Here is a 17812-nt window from a genome sequence, read left to right on the forward strand (position 1 = left end):
GCACAGGGGAGGAGGGCTGTGTATGTACGTGAACAACAGCTGGTGCACGCACAAACACGTCCACCATCGATAGGCACTGTTCCACTGTGACTCCAAACTTTTTACAATTTTGCTCAATGGTTTGAAACAAGGACCTCGCGGTAATGTCCATGTATAAAAGGAAAAAGGCTGCTCGTGGCGGAAAGGTAATTGTTGCCAAATTTTATCTAGCTCTCAACTAAACTAACAACGGCTGCTCGTTAACTTTATAGTTGCACTTATGAGAAAGTAAAAAGGACAACATTTTATTTTTTTTAATGAGAATTAATTTTAATGAGAATAAAAAAAAATTATTCTGAGATTGACTGGTAAATATATTCATACTCCAGAAATTTACAACTTTTGTTACCCCTCAAACACCAGACTTGATTTAAACTTTTTTTTTTCAGGTCCTAACCTGCTAACATGAAACAATTTTGTTAAATGAACTAAATATGATTAGATGAGTATATGCTAAAAAAAAAAAAAAAAAGGATCAAAAAATCATTGCTGATCATTCAAAAAAAATAAGTAGATGCCAAAAATAGTTGCATTATTCTTTTCAGTGATTTTGTCCCACTTTAGTCCAATAATAGACGTTGAAAATATGCTACAAACCCAGTTTTTAACATATTTCTAACATCTGATAATTACACCTTTTCAGGCTTTGTTTGGACGTAGATCATGTATTTTCAACCAGTGGGGTACAGCCACAAACTTCCACATTTTTATCAGAATTTTATTTTATTTTACGTTTAAAAATTAGAAAAGTTTGGCATTCAGCCCTCTTTCTTCTCTCTACAGTCAATACCATTCAGAGAAAGCCTGAAGCAGCCACAGAGTGTCTTTTATTTATTCTTTATTTGAAGCATATGACTTAAAAATTATGTTTCCTTTAAGCTCTGACATGGCTTGCAAAAAAAAAAGCCATTAATCACTGAATCCTGCATGTTAGCATTAAGTTAGGGACATATTCTTTGAATACTTCTAAATCACATTTTTATACATATTTTGAGTACTTTACACCTTTTTCTTTTTAAAATTATGCAGTGCATAAAATAGTTTAAAGAATATAATTACTTTTGGAAGGCATTCTGTACAAAAATGTATATTTCTGATTATTGCAGCCATAACTCTTTTATGTGTTTGACGTTACACTAGGATAAAGAAGAAGCTGTGGATGCTCATACAGATGTGGATAAATTGGTTAATTTGACAGCCACTGTGAAGCCTCCAAATCATCTGGAGCTCTCTGAGACTGTTAGAACAGAATAGGGATGCTAAGAGATTGATTAGTACAAGATAGGACTGTGGACAAGATGTAATTCCTTTTTAGGGCAAATATATGAAAAAAATGATACACCCGTTAAATGTCTTTGAACTCTCTAATTTGTGGTTAATTCTTTTAGCAGTGATTTATGGCAGGATTTTGCAGGATTTTTATGAAATCCATTTTTTGTCATCTTTAAGCCTATATCTATGCAATTATTTTCAAATCCAATTTGGGTAGGATTTATGCCTGTTTTATGTATGGGGACTATGGTGTCATTTATTGTTTTGGGATTTAACAGTTCTGTAATTCCCAGGACTAATAAACGAAACATATGGCTTTCCTTTAGCCACTTTAACTGACAATTGCGTGTAATTGCTGTTTTATACAGGAGATGGGTCATGCAACATATATCCAAATTATGTCTCCCTGTTTTTTTTTTTTTTTTTTTTTTTTTTTGCCTATCAATTTATCTGCAGAGGACGATATATATTTTGACTTTTCCTTGGAAGTATTTTTGTTTTCTGACTGTTGTTGTCTCTAGGAGTTGAACGAGGAGTTTTGTAGAATTCTGACAACAAGCAACCCGCATGCTCCCAAAAATGTTGTTTGCTTCAGCTTTAAGGTAAGCAGGTCTTACTTTGGGTGTATAAAATCGCATAGCTTAATGTAAGTTCTACTATTATATTCAATGTGAATCCAAATAAGATATTGACGATTCTTGTGTTAAAGAAAATATTCCTGCTTCTTTTTTTAGTTCTCCTTAATAAAGAAGAAACATTTTTTAATTTTATATTTTTATCATGTGTGATATCTTCTGATGAGTCCATTAAAGGAATAGTACACCCAAAACATGATTAGCCTTCATTTTCTACTCACCCCCATGCTGAACAAAACTCTGGAGTACTTTTTTGATATCTCAAATGCATCTGGAGATCTGGGAGGCTTCTTGCTGTCTGCTGACATTCAAATAATGGAGGTCTATAGTGCCCGAGACAGAAAGGTCCACAAAAGTCCACAAAAACGTGTCAATATTCCTCCATACTGCTCGTCCAATGTAATCCAAGTGTCCTGAGTGGGTAGCATCCAGAATTTACTCGAAACGAAGTCATTTAGAACGTTTTAGAGCCTAAACAGTAGTGTATAGGATTTCCTAATAGCGCCCCCATGCGCGCTCACGATTCTACGGAAGCCGGCAGACCAAACCGGAAGAAAGTGCGCATTCAGCGTCTGCTCTGCCGATAATGCAAGCGTAGAAGAAGAAATGTGCCGTTTACCTGTGCAAAGAAAGAAACAATGAAAGAAAAATGTCTGAGGACTTCAGTGTTGAGGAAGAGCATGAGTTCTTTGCCGAGCTGAATGCGCTGGTTTGGTCTGCCGGCTTCCGTAGAATCGTGAGCGCGCATGGGGGCGCTATTAGGAAATCCTATACACTACTGTTTAGGCTCTAAAACGTTCTAAATGACTTAGTTTCGAGTAAATTATGGATGCTACCCACTCAGGACACTTGGATTACATTGGACGAGCAGTATGGAGGAATATTGACACGTTTTTGTGGACTTTTATGGACCTTTCTGTCTCGGGCGCCATAGACCTCCATTATTTGAATGTCAGCAGACAGCAAGAAGCCTCCCAGATCTCCAGATGCATTTGAGATATCAAAAAAGTACTCCAGAGTTTTGTTCAGCATGGGGGTGAGTAGAAAATGAAGGCTAATCATGTTTTGGGTGTACTATTCCTTTAAGCTATTTTCTTGGGGATCACTTTGCTGTATTAAAACTAAGTTTCTTCTACCACTTTTTATGTCTGTTTCAGGAACGTTGCTATAAGCCCCTCAGATTTGTGGCTCAAACAGCTGTTCTCTTTAATTTGGAGGGGAGCATTGTTCACAAAGATCATACTAACTAAATAAGAAAACTCTACCATTTAATAGTGTTTGTCCTTATAAATATTTTTCTCAGTCTGTATTTGAAAAGAAAAGAATATGAGCAATAACATTACTTAAGCAATGTGAAGACCAGCGTCAATATATAACAATCAAAACCCAACGTAAAATTAGTGGTAACTAGCCTCTACCTTTAGTTTACATTATTTTTTAACATCTCAGTAATTGTGTTAAGATTTATACATTATGAAAATTGTTATCCAGGCATTTATTTACCCAGAGGTAGCTCCATCCCACTCTGTATTTGCTATCTGCAAAATATGTTGCAAAAACAGTCCCTTAAAGCTAACATTATACATGTAGTGGATGGGGAAATCAAAGTACATAAATGACAGTTGCAATTTAATGTTCTCTTGAAGAAAAAAAGGTATTTGCCATGGGAAATATACTGTAGGAATGTTTTTCAGAAAGCAGCTGTTGATTTATTCAATTATACAATCTGCAGACATTCTGTACCCGTAAAGGACTCATGTAAAATAAAACATAATTTCTTGTGGCTGCAGATTCCTTACCTGCCCAAGCACTCTGTAACAGTGGAGTCATGAGCTGTGGCTTTTCCTTATACCACTGGTTTGGGTTATAAAATGTGTCAAAAACTATTAACTTAAGTGAAAGTAGATACCTCTGAGAGTAAAAGTAAATTGCTTTGCTAAGCTTAAAGAAAAAATTTACAGTTTCTAGATTGTACTTTAGTACAAAGGTGAAATATATTTTTTTTTTGCTTTCAATGATACAAAATTACTTTTTAGGAATCTCCCAGTGTTATTAAAATACTGACAAAAAATTTAAAACATAATATAGATTAAACTAAACAGCTAAAAAACTAAAAAGCATTAAAATTTGGAACACAATAAACATGTAAATTTAAAACATAATTCTCCATCCAGTTTTCCATCTCCCTGTTAATGTTGTGATCACTGTTTTTCTATGAACAATCTAGGATTCAACTTGACCAATATAATATTTTATTTTAATGTGTATAGAAGTAACGAGCCAATTAAAAAAAAAAAAACTCATTCCTGCATCTTTTGCATCCCTTAAACATATTAAGACATAGCCTTTTTAGAGCATAAGACAAAGATCAGTCCACCTCTCTGCCCACTTGCTAGAAGCTCAGCCATGCTACCTAACGCAGAATGTTGCTTTTGAAAATATACTCTCCATATCCTCTTCTTGTATTTCCAGTAAACAGCTTCTAATCCATTTGAGACATTCACATCACAAAGGTCAAGAAAGCTTTCATTTTTTCTTATTTATTTAAGGAAACTTCTGAAATATATTTATTTGTTTTTGAAATTTGTTTGAAAACTGGGTTGCTTATTTTTCTTCTTCCCAATATTTAGCCTTTAAATTTTGAGAAATGTTTGTTTTTGTTTGTGTATTTTTTTTGTCACTTTTTGTCACAACTAGTACTGTGTTTTTGTAGCTTATTCCATTTCTCTTCCCTGATATAGTGAATGGTTGAAGCCACTAGATGCCACTATTAGGCTAAGAAATACAAGTTGCCAAAAAAAAAAAAAAATCATATCGTTTTTTTTAAATGGGTATTTTATCTGAACAATAAACTTACAGTTAAACATGTCATATTTTCCCAGAGTATGCACCAACGGAGAATGAAGCAGAATTAGATGATCGCACTGAAACCCTGGTAAAGTATATATAAAAAACAAAAATCACATATATATACCCGGTGTGTGTGTGTATATATATATATATATATATATATATATATATATATATATATATATATATATATATATATATATATATATATATATATATATATATATATATATATATATATATATATATATATATATATATATATATTTATACTTCAGCTGTGGTGATTGTGTTTGAGCCTCCTTTGGCTTATTTTCCTCAGGCTACACTTTTGAGGAAGGAGGAGAAGGCAAAGAAGTTGTAGACGAGGAGAGACCAGACACTGCCGCCTCAAAACCCAAGAAAGAGGCAAAAGCTACAAATCTATTCTTCATTGAAAGGGCATCACAGACTCACAGAAATGTTTCAATGGTATGAAGTAGTGATAGTTTATGTGATAGTTACAAAACCAGTACTATAATAAGAAATAGCATAAAAAAATGCTTTTGTTGTCTTTCCCTGACTTTCAGGAAAGAAGCTCTCAGACTGAGCCTCCTTCACGCATCAACTTTTCTGCCACTGCAAATCAAGTACGTTCCTTACTTTTTCCTCTTAGTGTAGAACACTGATTGTCTGATGAGTTGACCTTAACAACTGACTGTTTGCAGTGGAAAATTTATGACGCTTATTTGGAGGAACTGCAGAAGCAAGAAAAAAATAAAGAGAAGCAGAAAACCACACTATTGAAAAAAGATACTAGTGACAGCAAGAAGAAAGTGACACTGATGGAGACCCGGGTAACCTGCTCTACCTATCAGATTTTAAATTCAATCTTATAGGCATTTAAATTAAGTCTTTACTTCACTGAAAGGTTGAACCTTTCATTGAAGGTTTTCAAATCCGTTTTACAGACAACAAAACTCATGTAATCAAATATACTATCAGTGAAGGTTCATCCAAAACTTTGATGTATTTCTTTTCCAGAGGGATGATATCTCTAAAGTGGAAAAGGTGGCCAAGATCGTTGAACGAGCGATCAACCGAGATCTGATGGATGACAGAGCACTTAGTATGGTTCTTTTAGAAGTAAAACACATTAGGAAACCCAAGTTGTTTTATAAACCTCAAATTTTGCTCTGTGACCTTGTTCCTTTATTACTTTCAGAGATCTTTGGGGATCACTCTCATGAGTACAAAGACCAGGAGCTCTCCCTCTTCATCCTCTGTGGATGTTTCAGTACAACGCAGTCAGAAACTTGTCTGTCACTGCCCTCTGCTGGTAGGTTTATTTATCAGCTCCGCAAAACAAAGTGTGAGCTTTGGGGGATATTTGTCTCCTAGTCAGTGGTGTCAAAAGTACACACATTTGTTACTTAAGTAGAAGTATAGATACTGCAGTTTAAAAACACTCTGGTAAAAGTTGAAGTATCAACTTGGCCTCTTTACCCAAGTAAAAGTGAAAAAGTATGTGCTCCAAAAACTACTTATAGTATAAACGTAGAAAGTAACCTTTAAAAAACAGCCAGATGCCACTATATGAATTGAAAGCTCAATTTTTGAACTATTTCGAGAAATTCTTTGAGATAGGGCCAAGGATGAGGGAGGTGAATCTGACATTGTACAATGTCGGATTCACCTCCCTCATCTCAATTTGCATTTGCAGTTTGAAGAACACCTGCTTGCTCCTGAGGATTTCCACTTGCATCAGCACAAATTTGAGGAATAGCTAACCAATGAGTGTTTGCATTATATGACTCATCCAATTACACCAGTTATTACTAGATGTGGATGGCGCCAATGATCTGCATTGGATGGAGCACATAACATGAAATAAATATTTATAAACTTTAAACCAAAGCCAAGAGTAACAAGGAAGTACAGATAGAATAGAAAGTACAGATACTGTTGTGAGAAAATGTATTGAGTAGAAGTCAGAAGTAGGAAGAAAAATAAGTAATGGAGTAACGTATATATACCTAAAAAATTTACTTAAGTACAGTAACAAAGTAATTTGTACTTTGTTACTTGACACCTTTGCTCCAAGTTTTTTTAATAAGACTTTAAAGATCTAATACCTGCTCATTTTTGTCCCATGTTGTCACTCTGGAGCTCCTTCTGAGATACCATGCGCCACTCCGCTGCTTTTCTAATGAATACTTTGTTTGAAATGTCTGGTCTTTTTTTTTTTTTTTTCAAATGTTGGTCTTTTTAGGATTCAAAAATAAAAGCCACAATTCTATACTTATATATGAACATCAAGGACTTTTAATAAATATGTAACATTATGGATGAGTGGCTAATATTGTGTTTAACAGGAATAACAAATACCTGGACCTGTTTGCCGTGGGATTGCGATCATGTAAGTACTATGATAGTACTAGTACTAGTGATAATACATCTGTTATTGATTCTTTATTTTCAGTGATCCTTATGTAAAATTTTCAGTGCCAAAATCAGTTTTCTTCTGCCTCTGTTGCTGCAAGATGAATGCAGACAGGGAGATGGTATGGTTCTCTTCTTCTCCATGAAGAACCCAACTGTTCCAGAGTACATCTACTCCACACCCTCCGGGGTCTGTAGCCTCGACATCCATCCACACCACTCGTATCTACTGGCAGTGGGCTTCTACGATGGATGCGTGGCCGTTTACAACTTGAAAAAGAAAGAACCGCACCCTGTTGACAGGAGTACGGTGAAGAATGGCAAGCACACAGAGCCTGTCTGGCAGGTGACTGGGGGGGGGCATGGCACGCAAACGGGGAGTTTGCCGTTTGCGTGCTATTCAGTTAAATGTCAAAGTGGTCACCACTGCTTAGTTTGTGCTTGCATTACTCCCTTCTTTCACTAGATTTGGCAGGAAACAGTAAGAAACACTAAATAACTGAATCTGTTTATTATATGGTGGTATAATGATTATCACTTTGTTTTTTTGCGCAAAGACAAATTTTGCTATGGATAATCCAAGATGTTAAATCTATTTATATGTTTAGTCTTTTCACATCTGTATGGTATCTAGGTGCGCTGGCAGAAAGATGATATGGATGGCAACCATATTTTTTATTCTGTGTCAGCTGATAGCAGAGTGGTGTCCTGGACACTTGTCAAGGTTAGTATAATAAATACCCAGGGGTTTTTCAGAAGATTGTTTCTCTTGGTTATTCCAGTGTTTATTTAACTGATATCTGTGTTTCTGTTTGTATGATTGCAGCACAAGCTTATTTCAACGGACATTATCAGACTGACGCTGAAAGGTGCTGCCTCTGATGCACCACATGCAGCACAGCGGTCCAACTTTTGTAAGACTGCCTCACAGATGTCTGTGAGGTTCTCTCTATGACAGTTATTTAGTGTCGGTTAATCAGTTTACTATATTAGACTGAAAGCTGTGACAGATTATATCTTAATGTCTCTCTTTTTCCACAGCTACTGGTAGGTCAATGGACTTCAATAAACAGATTAATAATCTGTTTTTAGTTGGCACCGAGCAAGGGAAAATTCATAAGGTATGTGTGAAGGATTTCACAAGCTGCTTTTGCTGTGTGACGCCTCTAAAATTGCAAGAATGCCACTGATGTGATCCACTTCGACAGGCAGACCTCCAGGGAGAAAGGAAGTCACAACTTAATTTGAGATACAGTCATTATTCACAAATCTAATACAGATTAGGCATAGAAAATAAATAAAAATGACTACACTGTAATGGAGAACTAGTTGAGAAAAAAGAATTGCCTGGAGTAAAAGTCAAGGTTGAGCATCATACTTACCAAAAGGACCAGTTGTGTTTTAAAAAAAAAAGAAATGTAAATCCTTTTATTGTTCCACAATTGGGAAATTCACTCTCTGCATTTAACCCATCCCCTTGGAGAGCAGTGGGCTGCCATTGTGTGGCGCCTGGGGAGCAGTGTGAGGTTAAGGGTCTTGCTCAGGAACCCAGAGTGGAGGCTTTGGGGTTAGGGTTACTTGCACTCTTCTCAGAGCACAAGCGCACTGCTCTAACCACTAGGCCATCACTCCCTTTTTTTTTTTTTTATAGCTTCTTGAGAGAAATTAGAAACACTGGATTGTTGCAAAAAAAAAAATCTGTGATAATTTACTCTAATTGTGACTTTAATGGGCTCCTGATAACAGTTAACAGTCCTTGCAGATGAAAATGCATCAGGGCATGATGACTTACTTTACCATTTGTTGTCCCAGCCAGTGGCACTAAATACTAAATTCATTTCAACTCACCCACCTTATAACACACTACAGAACAATTTTGTAATGTTTGATAAGACCCTATTTTCTTCACTCGTAAGTGTGCCATACTTTCCTGTGCTCTTCTTGTTAACTTGTTGTCAGACACGTACCCAATATGTGTGAAATTACATCCTCGGTCTGTCACACTGGCAAAGACACCTCAGACAGGACAGATTAGCATTCTATCAGGGAGCTGCAGGACAGCAATCCTTTTGACAGTGTTTGCAGCTGTGTGTGCAACCTACAAAGTATGTTTTATCCAAGATTATCTTGTAAATGTATTCCTGCAGTCTAATTCTGCTGTTGTTTTGTTGCTTTCACCAACCTTAAATAAACTTTAGAATTAAGCTGTCAGATACAAAATATTGATGGATACACTCTTGCCCAGCTTTACAGTGTAGGCACATACCTCATAGGAAATAACAAGAAAATAATTTTTCTTCCACAATGTGTTTTTCTTACATTTACCTCAAGGCATGCTGTTTTCAGAGTTTTTCATTTTAGTATTTACATTTATTATATCGTTACAGCACAATATTTTAACAAAAACATGTCCATATTTTAACATATTAGCTTTTATTTACCTTAGGGTTGTCACGATACTAAACTTTTCAACTCGATACCGATACTAAGGAAAATATTTGATACTCGATACCATTTTCGATACCACAAGGATAAAAACAAAGACTCCAAAATTCTACAGAAATATTTCTTTAATAAATAAAATACAATACATAAATACAATAAAGGTTGTATGCTGTGCACAATATTAAGCAAGCTTGATAAAAAACTTATAAAAAATTGAAATTAAGTGTTCCTTCCTTGGCTATGCTTTGCACACATAACAATGACACTAGCCAAACCGGTTAAGAAACAAAAATAATTCTCAGCAGCTGCACCTCTTACAAAAAAAAAGTGTGAAACTGAAAAGTGCACAGAATTATTCAAACACACAGTGCTCTGAAAGTGCATTGTCCTCTATTCTGCACTTTAGATGAATGACTGCTTAGGTGCCACTGGTGTTGGCACTGTATCGATACTTTTAAAAACGAGTATTGTATCCGGATACAACGTTTCAGTATCAATACTTTTTTGAGTATCGATACTTTTGACAACCCTAATTTACCTTATTTTAATAAGGTCCAATGTACAAGGAAAGAATGAGCTGAGTAATTCACATAATGTCTTCAGAATATTGAAATATTTTTGACTTTAACCTGTAAAAAAAATCTAACACTTTCCTTTTATTTTCAAGTGCTCGAAGATTTACTCCAATCTGTTCCTGGAGACTTATGAGGCCCACAACATGCCAGTGGATACTGTGAAGTGGAACCACTTCCATCCCAACATCTTCATTTCTTGCAGTTATGACTGGACTGTTAAGTTGTGGGAGCACACCATCAAGTAAGAAGCACACATGCGTTTAGTACATTCATTTGCCTAGGAAATGCACTCAGTTGAACTCTAGACCTTTTTTTTTTATCATCTTAAGCTGTTGACTATAAAATAATAGAACAAACTTGAACCTGATGGGCCAGTATATCATGGTATCTTACAGTTGATGTGGTATAACAAACATCATGTGGATATTATGTCCTTAAAGACATTGGGTTAGATTTGAGCAATTTTGAACAGAAACAACTTCTAATAGTTTGTGTAATATAGCTAGAAAACTCTAAAGCTCAAAATCTATTAAATTTCTCTGCAGTTGTGATTAGTCTTTTACTGCAGCTTATAGTAACTAGAATTACTGTGATGGATTAAGGAAATTAGGAAAAATGTTGATGCAACATGCAAGAACTGGGTAGCCAAAGATGACCAAAGAATGATGAAATCATATTAGGCTGACTGAAATCATCCTTTATGTAAAATATTCTAGATAGGTTATTTTTTGTCAAAAAAGCATTCTGCACCTCTGTGTCTTTTGCTTGCTTGCTTCTTTGTCTGCTTGTGTCGTCTTGAACCCAGCACTAAGCCTGGTTCTGCTGGCGGTTTCGTCCTGTTAAAAGGGAGTTTTTCGGGAACCCATAAAATTTCTGATGTTCTGTTGTTTCTCTCGAGACCTACCACTTCAGTCAAAAGGGTCATCGCAATTATTAATCAGTTTGGTTCATTTTCAGGATACAAAATAAACTCCAAATATGAGTCCATGCCCCTGGGTAGACAACTGTATATCCCTAGCTCCCCTTTTAAATGGTTCCCTGCAGGATTTAAATATTTCTTTGCATATTTGTCAGGCCTACTGTAACTTCAATCAGATGTTTAAAGAAAACGTTATTCCATTATTTGAAAAAATTAAGCTAGACCTCGAACACTGGAATTGTCTTCCCATATCTTGGTTGGGCAGAATTTCGCTTCTTAAGATGAACATTCTCCCACGCTTGTTATACCCAATTAGGATGATTCCTATCTTGTTTACCCAGAGGTGGATCCAAAAATTGAAGAGTTGGTTTGGATCCTATATTTGGGCCAAAAGAAGGCCATTCATTAAAATGTCAACACTATAGCTACCAAGGAACATGGGAGGTTTAGATCTTCCAGATCTCAAAAAATATAAGTTGAGTTCTCTTATATAATATGCAGGGGAGTCGATATCTGGAAATCATCCCACAGTGTGGCTGGACATAGAATCCTGATTATGCGACTGCCCTCTTAATAGCCTGCTTTTTGTTAAAAATATGAAAACGATAAACAAATGTTGTAATAATCCAATTACCGTGAATACAGTCAAAGCTTGAAGGGCGGTTCGACATATCGAGGGAAGAAATGGGAAAACATCCCCGTTTACGCCTTTTGTCCAGAACCCTGACTTTCTTCCGGGTATGACAGATGCAGGTTTTGGGGAATGGGTGTCTAAGGGTATTTCTTCTCTGGGCTGTCTTTTTAAGGGGGGGGATTCTTATGTCATTTAATCAAGTTGTGGAAGCCTTTGGAGTAGGGAAAAATAACCTCTTCAGTTTCTTCCAGATAAGAGACTTTGTTAAAAAAGAAACAACTCTACTCGGGGACACTGAGGTTTCAGGCATTGAAAAATAGTTTTTCTGTACTCGTGAAGTGTCACTCAGTGTATGCTATAAAATATTAAAATGTGATAAGTGTCACTTACCAACTCTGGCCCAGGCATGGGGAGGAGAGCTGAACATCGAGATTACCGATGAAATGTTGAGCAGTATTTGGAACTCGGCCAGAAAAATTACTATCTGTAATCGCTCCTGGGCATTGCAACTTAAATTACTGCATAGAGCTCACTTGGCCCCAAACCGGTTGTCTAAGTTTAAACCTGGGTCCTCTTCACTGTGTCCTGAGTGCAAAATACATGAAGGCGGCCTCACACACTGTCTTTGGTTATGCCTCAAGATCCAGTCATACTGGAAGTCTATTCGTTACTCTGGCACAACTTTTCTAGTTTTTACTTCTGTATAACATTTGATGAGATTTCCATGAGAATCCAAGTCCTTTGTACTTCATTTTATCCTATGATTCATTTTCCTAGCCCAGGATTACTGGAACTAGAGGACAGTTTGCAGGGGTTCTCTATTGGACAGAGCCCCAGACTATCTGAAACATCATTTATCAACACTTGACTGTGACACTGCTGTTTATGTGTTGCTAAGACATTTGGCCACCATTACAACAGCCAGCGCTCTATTGGTGTCCCCTGGCTTAACTGGACTTTCCATTGAATAAAATTAGCAGTGTTGAACTTGATGAATGATGGTGTAATCATTGCCCTGTCAGGTATTCCTGTTCATTGGAATAGGTTCACTTTCAGAGGAGTTAAAGCCCTTAGAAATAGCATGGCCTCTCTGATGAGTGGTCTTAATGTCTCCCTCTGTAGCTTAATGTTGCTTTAAATGGATTGGGTTGACATCAATTTTACATCCAATGATTGACAACCTTAATTTTAATCAGTTGAAAAAGATAGAGCTTTGTATATAGAACCATCTTTCTGGTCATTCATTTTGTGGAGGACTTGCACAAAATATTTTTTGTTATAAAAGTGCAAATCATTGCTGTGTCGTTAAGATTTGTACAATTTTAATTATTTTCTTAACAGCATAGGCGGATCTACTGGGGTGGCATAGGGTGGCAAATGCCACCCTAAATGACAGCCTTGCCACCCCTGCTGCCACCCCAGTTGGCGGTAGGGATGGCGAGGCTTATAAATTATGGATCATTTGAGAATTACGACCGCTAATTTCTAATGTCGGACTGCAGTGAATGCAGCACGAGATGACGCGAGAGCGACTGAGACTGATTGTTTTGAAAACCGAATGGGGCAAAGCGAGGGAGCCAGGGGTGATGGGGAGAGGAGACACGGGATGAAACAGGTAAAAACTGTTTAACTATCTATCGAGAAATTAAATCATAATGAAAGCACAATGTTGCTTGCATAGCTGCAATGTTGATTTTGAGATGATAAAAATCAGGTTGCAGAACGTTATTTCTCTAACTATGATGTTAGTTAGGCCTGACGTCTCAGGCTCATAAAGACATATTTGCGGTCAACTATGACAGAACAGAGACTATCAAGTTTGGTTGTACTCAAATCAAAACGCACAAAGGCATTTGATCTAAATAAATTTGTGAAGCGTTTTGCTGAACAACATGGAAACCGACGCATTCAGCTGTTATAGTCATGTTAACTTTATGTTATGCTCTCTGGTGAGCCTTTACAGAGATCTTACATTTTGTTTTGGCACCTGAGAAAATCTGATATTTCCTTTAATAAAACCAAAAGTGTTAAAAGTTAAAAATGTGATACTGGTGTAAATCCTGCTTAATATGAAACAGTGTTGTTGTTTCTTTTTTGTATATATAGTATGAAATTATCCAGAAATGACCTGTATGAACCTACTCACAAGCAAAATGTATTTTTTATGTTGCTTCTTTTCAGATTTGTGGAGATTTTGATGAAACATTCAGAACCCGCCTTTTTGTTGATTTGTTGATACAGCAGTATGGAGGACCAACTCTGCCATATTTAAAAATAAATACAGAAATAAATAAATGCTCAATAAATAAATAAGCATACAATTAATTGCCACTAAAAATACAAACAACAAATAAATGTAAGTAGAAATAAAATTATACAGCTAGTCATAAAGGTATATAACTCTTTTTATTTCTTTGCCTTTTTAATATTTACCCTATTTATTTTTTTGTCATTTATTATCTTCAACTTCATTTTTTAATTACTTATATTTTTAAGTATTTATTTATGTGCATGTTATAATATTTTTGTCTGTTTTATTCTTCCTTTGTATTTTTTTACCTAGTTATTTCTTCGCCGCTATTTCTTTCTGCCTGCCCTTTTAACATTTCTGCCTGCCATTATAATATAATTTCTAATTACATTTATTTGTTGATTGTATTTTTGGTGGCAATTAATTGTATGCTTATTTATTTATTGAGCATTTATTTATTTCTGTATTTATTTTTAAATATGGCGGAGTTGGTCCTCCATATACAGCTCTATCTACAGCATATTTACATGCATGAAATGTCCCTTTTATGTTGCCGTAACTGCTGTATGTCAAGTTACTGAGGAACAAATGGGGTAAATGTGTGTTCAGAGTAAACAATACATAGATGTCTGGTACCTTGTTTGGGTGCCTTGACCCACTTATTTCTACTGTGTAGTTATGCTCACGTTAGTACAGCTCAGTCCATAGATCTCTGATGGGTTAGTTTTTCTTTCTATAGTTTCTTCTTGTGCAAATGCTGCAAAGCTGCCTCTCTGACAGTCAATCTCACACATCTACTACTCAGCACCTGTGTCTTACCTTAATACCTTTCCTGTCATAAGGCCCCTCTAGAAGTAGTGTTATCATTCTTCTATCTCCTATTAAGTGAGATCACATTGTACGATGTATTATTAATATGAACTGTTTCACATGAAACACTAGTACTGTACATACTATTCTCACCAAACTGTGATAACTGTGATTAAATTCAGTGTAAACAAATGCCATATGTTGCCACCCCTAAAAAAATCCTGCCCCCCTCTTGCCACCCCATGAATATTTTTCTAGATCCGCCCCTGCTTAACAGATAGTTATACATGCTTGGTCAAATTTAATACTTCCCCCATTCTTTCCAAGGTGTTGCAATGGGTTAGTCTTTATGAGCTTCTAACTCTCATGGTGGATTTAGCATAATTTTCTTGGCTCATTTGATTAACCCACACATCCTCCCACATTGTGTCTGCACCAGCAGCTTGACTGAATAATGATAGTAATCATTTGCACATCATGAGAGCCTTTTTTTCAAAGTGTGATCCGTAAAAAAAAATCCTAAAAATACCAAACTTCAGATTTCTGAATTAAAAACGCTAATTTTCCAGATCATTGTGGAGTTAAATAGTCTAAGCCCTTATGAACAAATGAATGAGGAGACTGTTGATATTGGTTGGTGACAAGGCTCTGAAAAGACAACAGGTTTAGCAAAAATAGCTCCACCTTCACCATATTGTAATGTGGAAAGATTAGACTAGACTCTTTCCCCCGAAATATAAAGTAGTTTTGAATAGTATAAAAAAAATAATTGCTGAAAAGAGACAGATGAGAATGAAGCACAAAGAAATATTTGGTTTTGGTTTCAGAAGTCACTTATAATTAGTCAATATAGTTAATCTTTGAGTCATTTATTTCCAGTATTCCAGCGTAAATAAAGCTGTTCTGTGAAGATCTGAGATGTTTGCTATTAATTAATACTGCAAATTATAATCATTTTCCAAACTGATTAATCTGTTGATTATCTTTTTTGGTTTAATCGATTAATAATTGGATAGCAAAAGGTTCCTTGTAGAAGATTTTTACAGAATTTAGACCAGTTGAAACTAAAACCTGTTCACATAAGGAGTTTTGGATAGAGCATATTGATGGACTAAAACATCTTTTTTAACCATAAATTAAAAAAAAATTTTTATATATTTTAACAGTTTTGGTATAATTACTGCTCTAACTGATTACTAAATTAGTTGACAATCACGATTAATCGATTCTTTCAGCCCAACTATGAATTATAATTGCTGTTCATTTTAGTTAACAGTAGTTTAATTGCACATTTGTCCTGATGTTTTTATGATGTAATGCACCTTAAAATGCTATGCCGCTCAATCAGCCATACAAGTAATTTAGTTTACTTTTTACTTCAATATTCAATATACGGTATACAATTAGAATGAGTAGAAGATAGAGGGAGCAGCAATGCACACGCTTTACTTGCTCTCAATGCATCAGGCTTTATGTACCTAATGAATTGCGAGAAACATGCATATATGGGCCAATGTGGATAAAACAATGCTTATATCTACCAATGGATTTATTCAATTCAAATAAAAAACAAAAAAACAAAAAAAAACAAAGAGAAATTAAATGTTGCAGTAACTCTTTCCTTTTTACCAGTTGTTGTAGATGTTAATAATTTTAGGCAGGGTGGATCTTCTCTCTCTCTTGCACCGAATCTGGAGAAGCCTCTGAATGGAGACACTGGTATTTAACAGTTTGGCGAAGAGGATGCTCTCTGTTGTTCATAATGTTATCCATTTCATGAAGAAGTCTTCTTAGTGAAATAATCTCCAGAGGTTCTAGAGGGGTGCTTGGAACAGAGCTTGCCTCTTTATTAGCTTTTTGAGCTTTTTAAAGTCATTTTTTAGACGTATTGATCTCTCTAGCCAAGATGAATAGGTTGAGCATGCAGGTGTACAATTTTCTCAGTCATGCGATTTGAGTCCTCTATATATTCTGAAAATTCGGTCTTTTACCCTTTAATCCCTGCTCAGCATCAAAAGTTTAGGCATTTGAGAAAACTGTGTTTCCACTCCACACAATGGACTGTAAACTGTTAATCCTAACAAATAACGTCTTTCTCATGATATTACCAGTAAGAGATTATGATTGGATTTTACTCGAGCTTTACTTTTGTATTTTCTTTTTCAGCACTCCACTGCTCACCATTGATCTTTATGAACCTGTTGCGGATGTTGCATGGGCTCCTTACTCCTCCACTGTGTTTGCTGCTGCGACAATAGATGGAAAGGTAAGAGTCTTTTTCAGTTCCGTCCTGTTTAGAATTAGGAACATCCAAAACATCTCTTTACATTCAAGTGTTTTTATTTTATGTATGCTTTTTAGCATTTTTATTTGCCTTTATCTATGGTTTTCTTTATTACATTTTTCTATGATCTATCCATACATCCATCCACCTTCAGGGCCACAGTGGGGCTGGTGCCAATGCCCGGCAGTCTGTGGGCGGGAGGCGGGGTACACCCTGGGCAGGGTTGCGTGGTTGTCACAGGGCAACACAGAGACGCATGAAGACATGCAACCATGCGTACACACACTCACACCTAAGGACAATCTAGGGAACAGTCATGTTTTTGGGCTATGGGAGCAAGTCAGAGTACCCAGAGAGAACCCACACATGCATGGGGAAAACATGCAGACTCCATCTTTTTCATTTACTAAAACAAGCTTACTGACATCAAACATAATCCATCAACAGTTTCTTTAAGACAACACAATGATTAGGCTTTACTTTTTATAATATGCCTCACCTTAGTACCACAGACAACACATAACCATTGTGTTTCACAAATAACTTGAGCTTGACATCTATTAGACTGAACTCGTGAAACACCAAACAGCTACCCCATCCACCATCTGCCCTCAGTTTTTAATCATTCGTATCTGTTGGATTAGCCTCAGATCAAAGCTAAGTAGCCTCAGGAAATC

The 17812-nt window shown here is 36.0% G+C and overlaps 1 protein-coding gene across 1 annotated transcript in view; it reads left to right on the forward strand.

Moving 5' to 3' along the window:
- The first annotated feature begins 89 nt into the window (after positions 1-89).
- The window catches only part of LOC119775699 (dynein intermediate chain 1, axonemal-like), a 36434-nt gene continuing 18711 nt past the window's right edge, over positions 90-17812 (forward strand). Inside the window, 17 exon segments of the mRNA XM_038273766.1 lie at positions 90-185; positions 1180-1278; positions 1833-1913; positions 3104-3188; positions 5119-5267; positions 5366-5425; positions 5504-5632; positions 5820-5904; positions 6001-6053; positions 6056-6114; positions 7151-7194; positions 7319-7563; positions 7852-7941; positions 8044-8131; positions 8259-8338; positions 10330-10478; positions 17018-17117. Coding sequence (XP_038129694.1) covers positions 144-185; positions 1180-1278; positions 1833-1913; positions 3104-3188; positions 5119-5267; positions 5366-5425; positions 5504-5632; positions 5820-5904; positions 6001-6053; positions 6056-6114; positions 7151-7194; positions 7319-7563; positions 7852-7941; positions 8044-8131; positions 8259-8338; positions 10330-10478; positions 17018-17117 — 1638 coding nt within the window. The 5' untranslated portion in view covers positions 90-143.

The sequence above is a fragment of the Cyprinodon tularosa genome, unplaced genomic scaffold (genome assembly GCF_016077235.1).
Source record: "Cyprinodon tularosa strain WSP-4 unplaced genomic scaffold, ASM1607723v1 ctg89, whole genome shotgun sequence".
Lineage (NCBI taxonomy): Eukaryota > Metazoa > Chordata > Actinopteri > Cyprinodontiformes > Cyprinodontidae > Cyprinodon > Cyprinodon tularosa.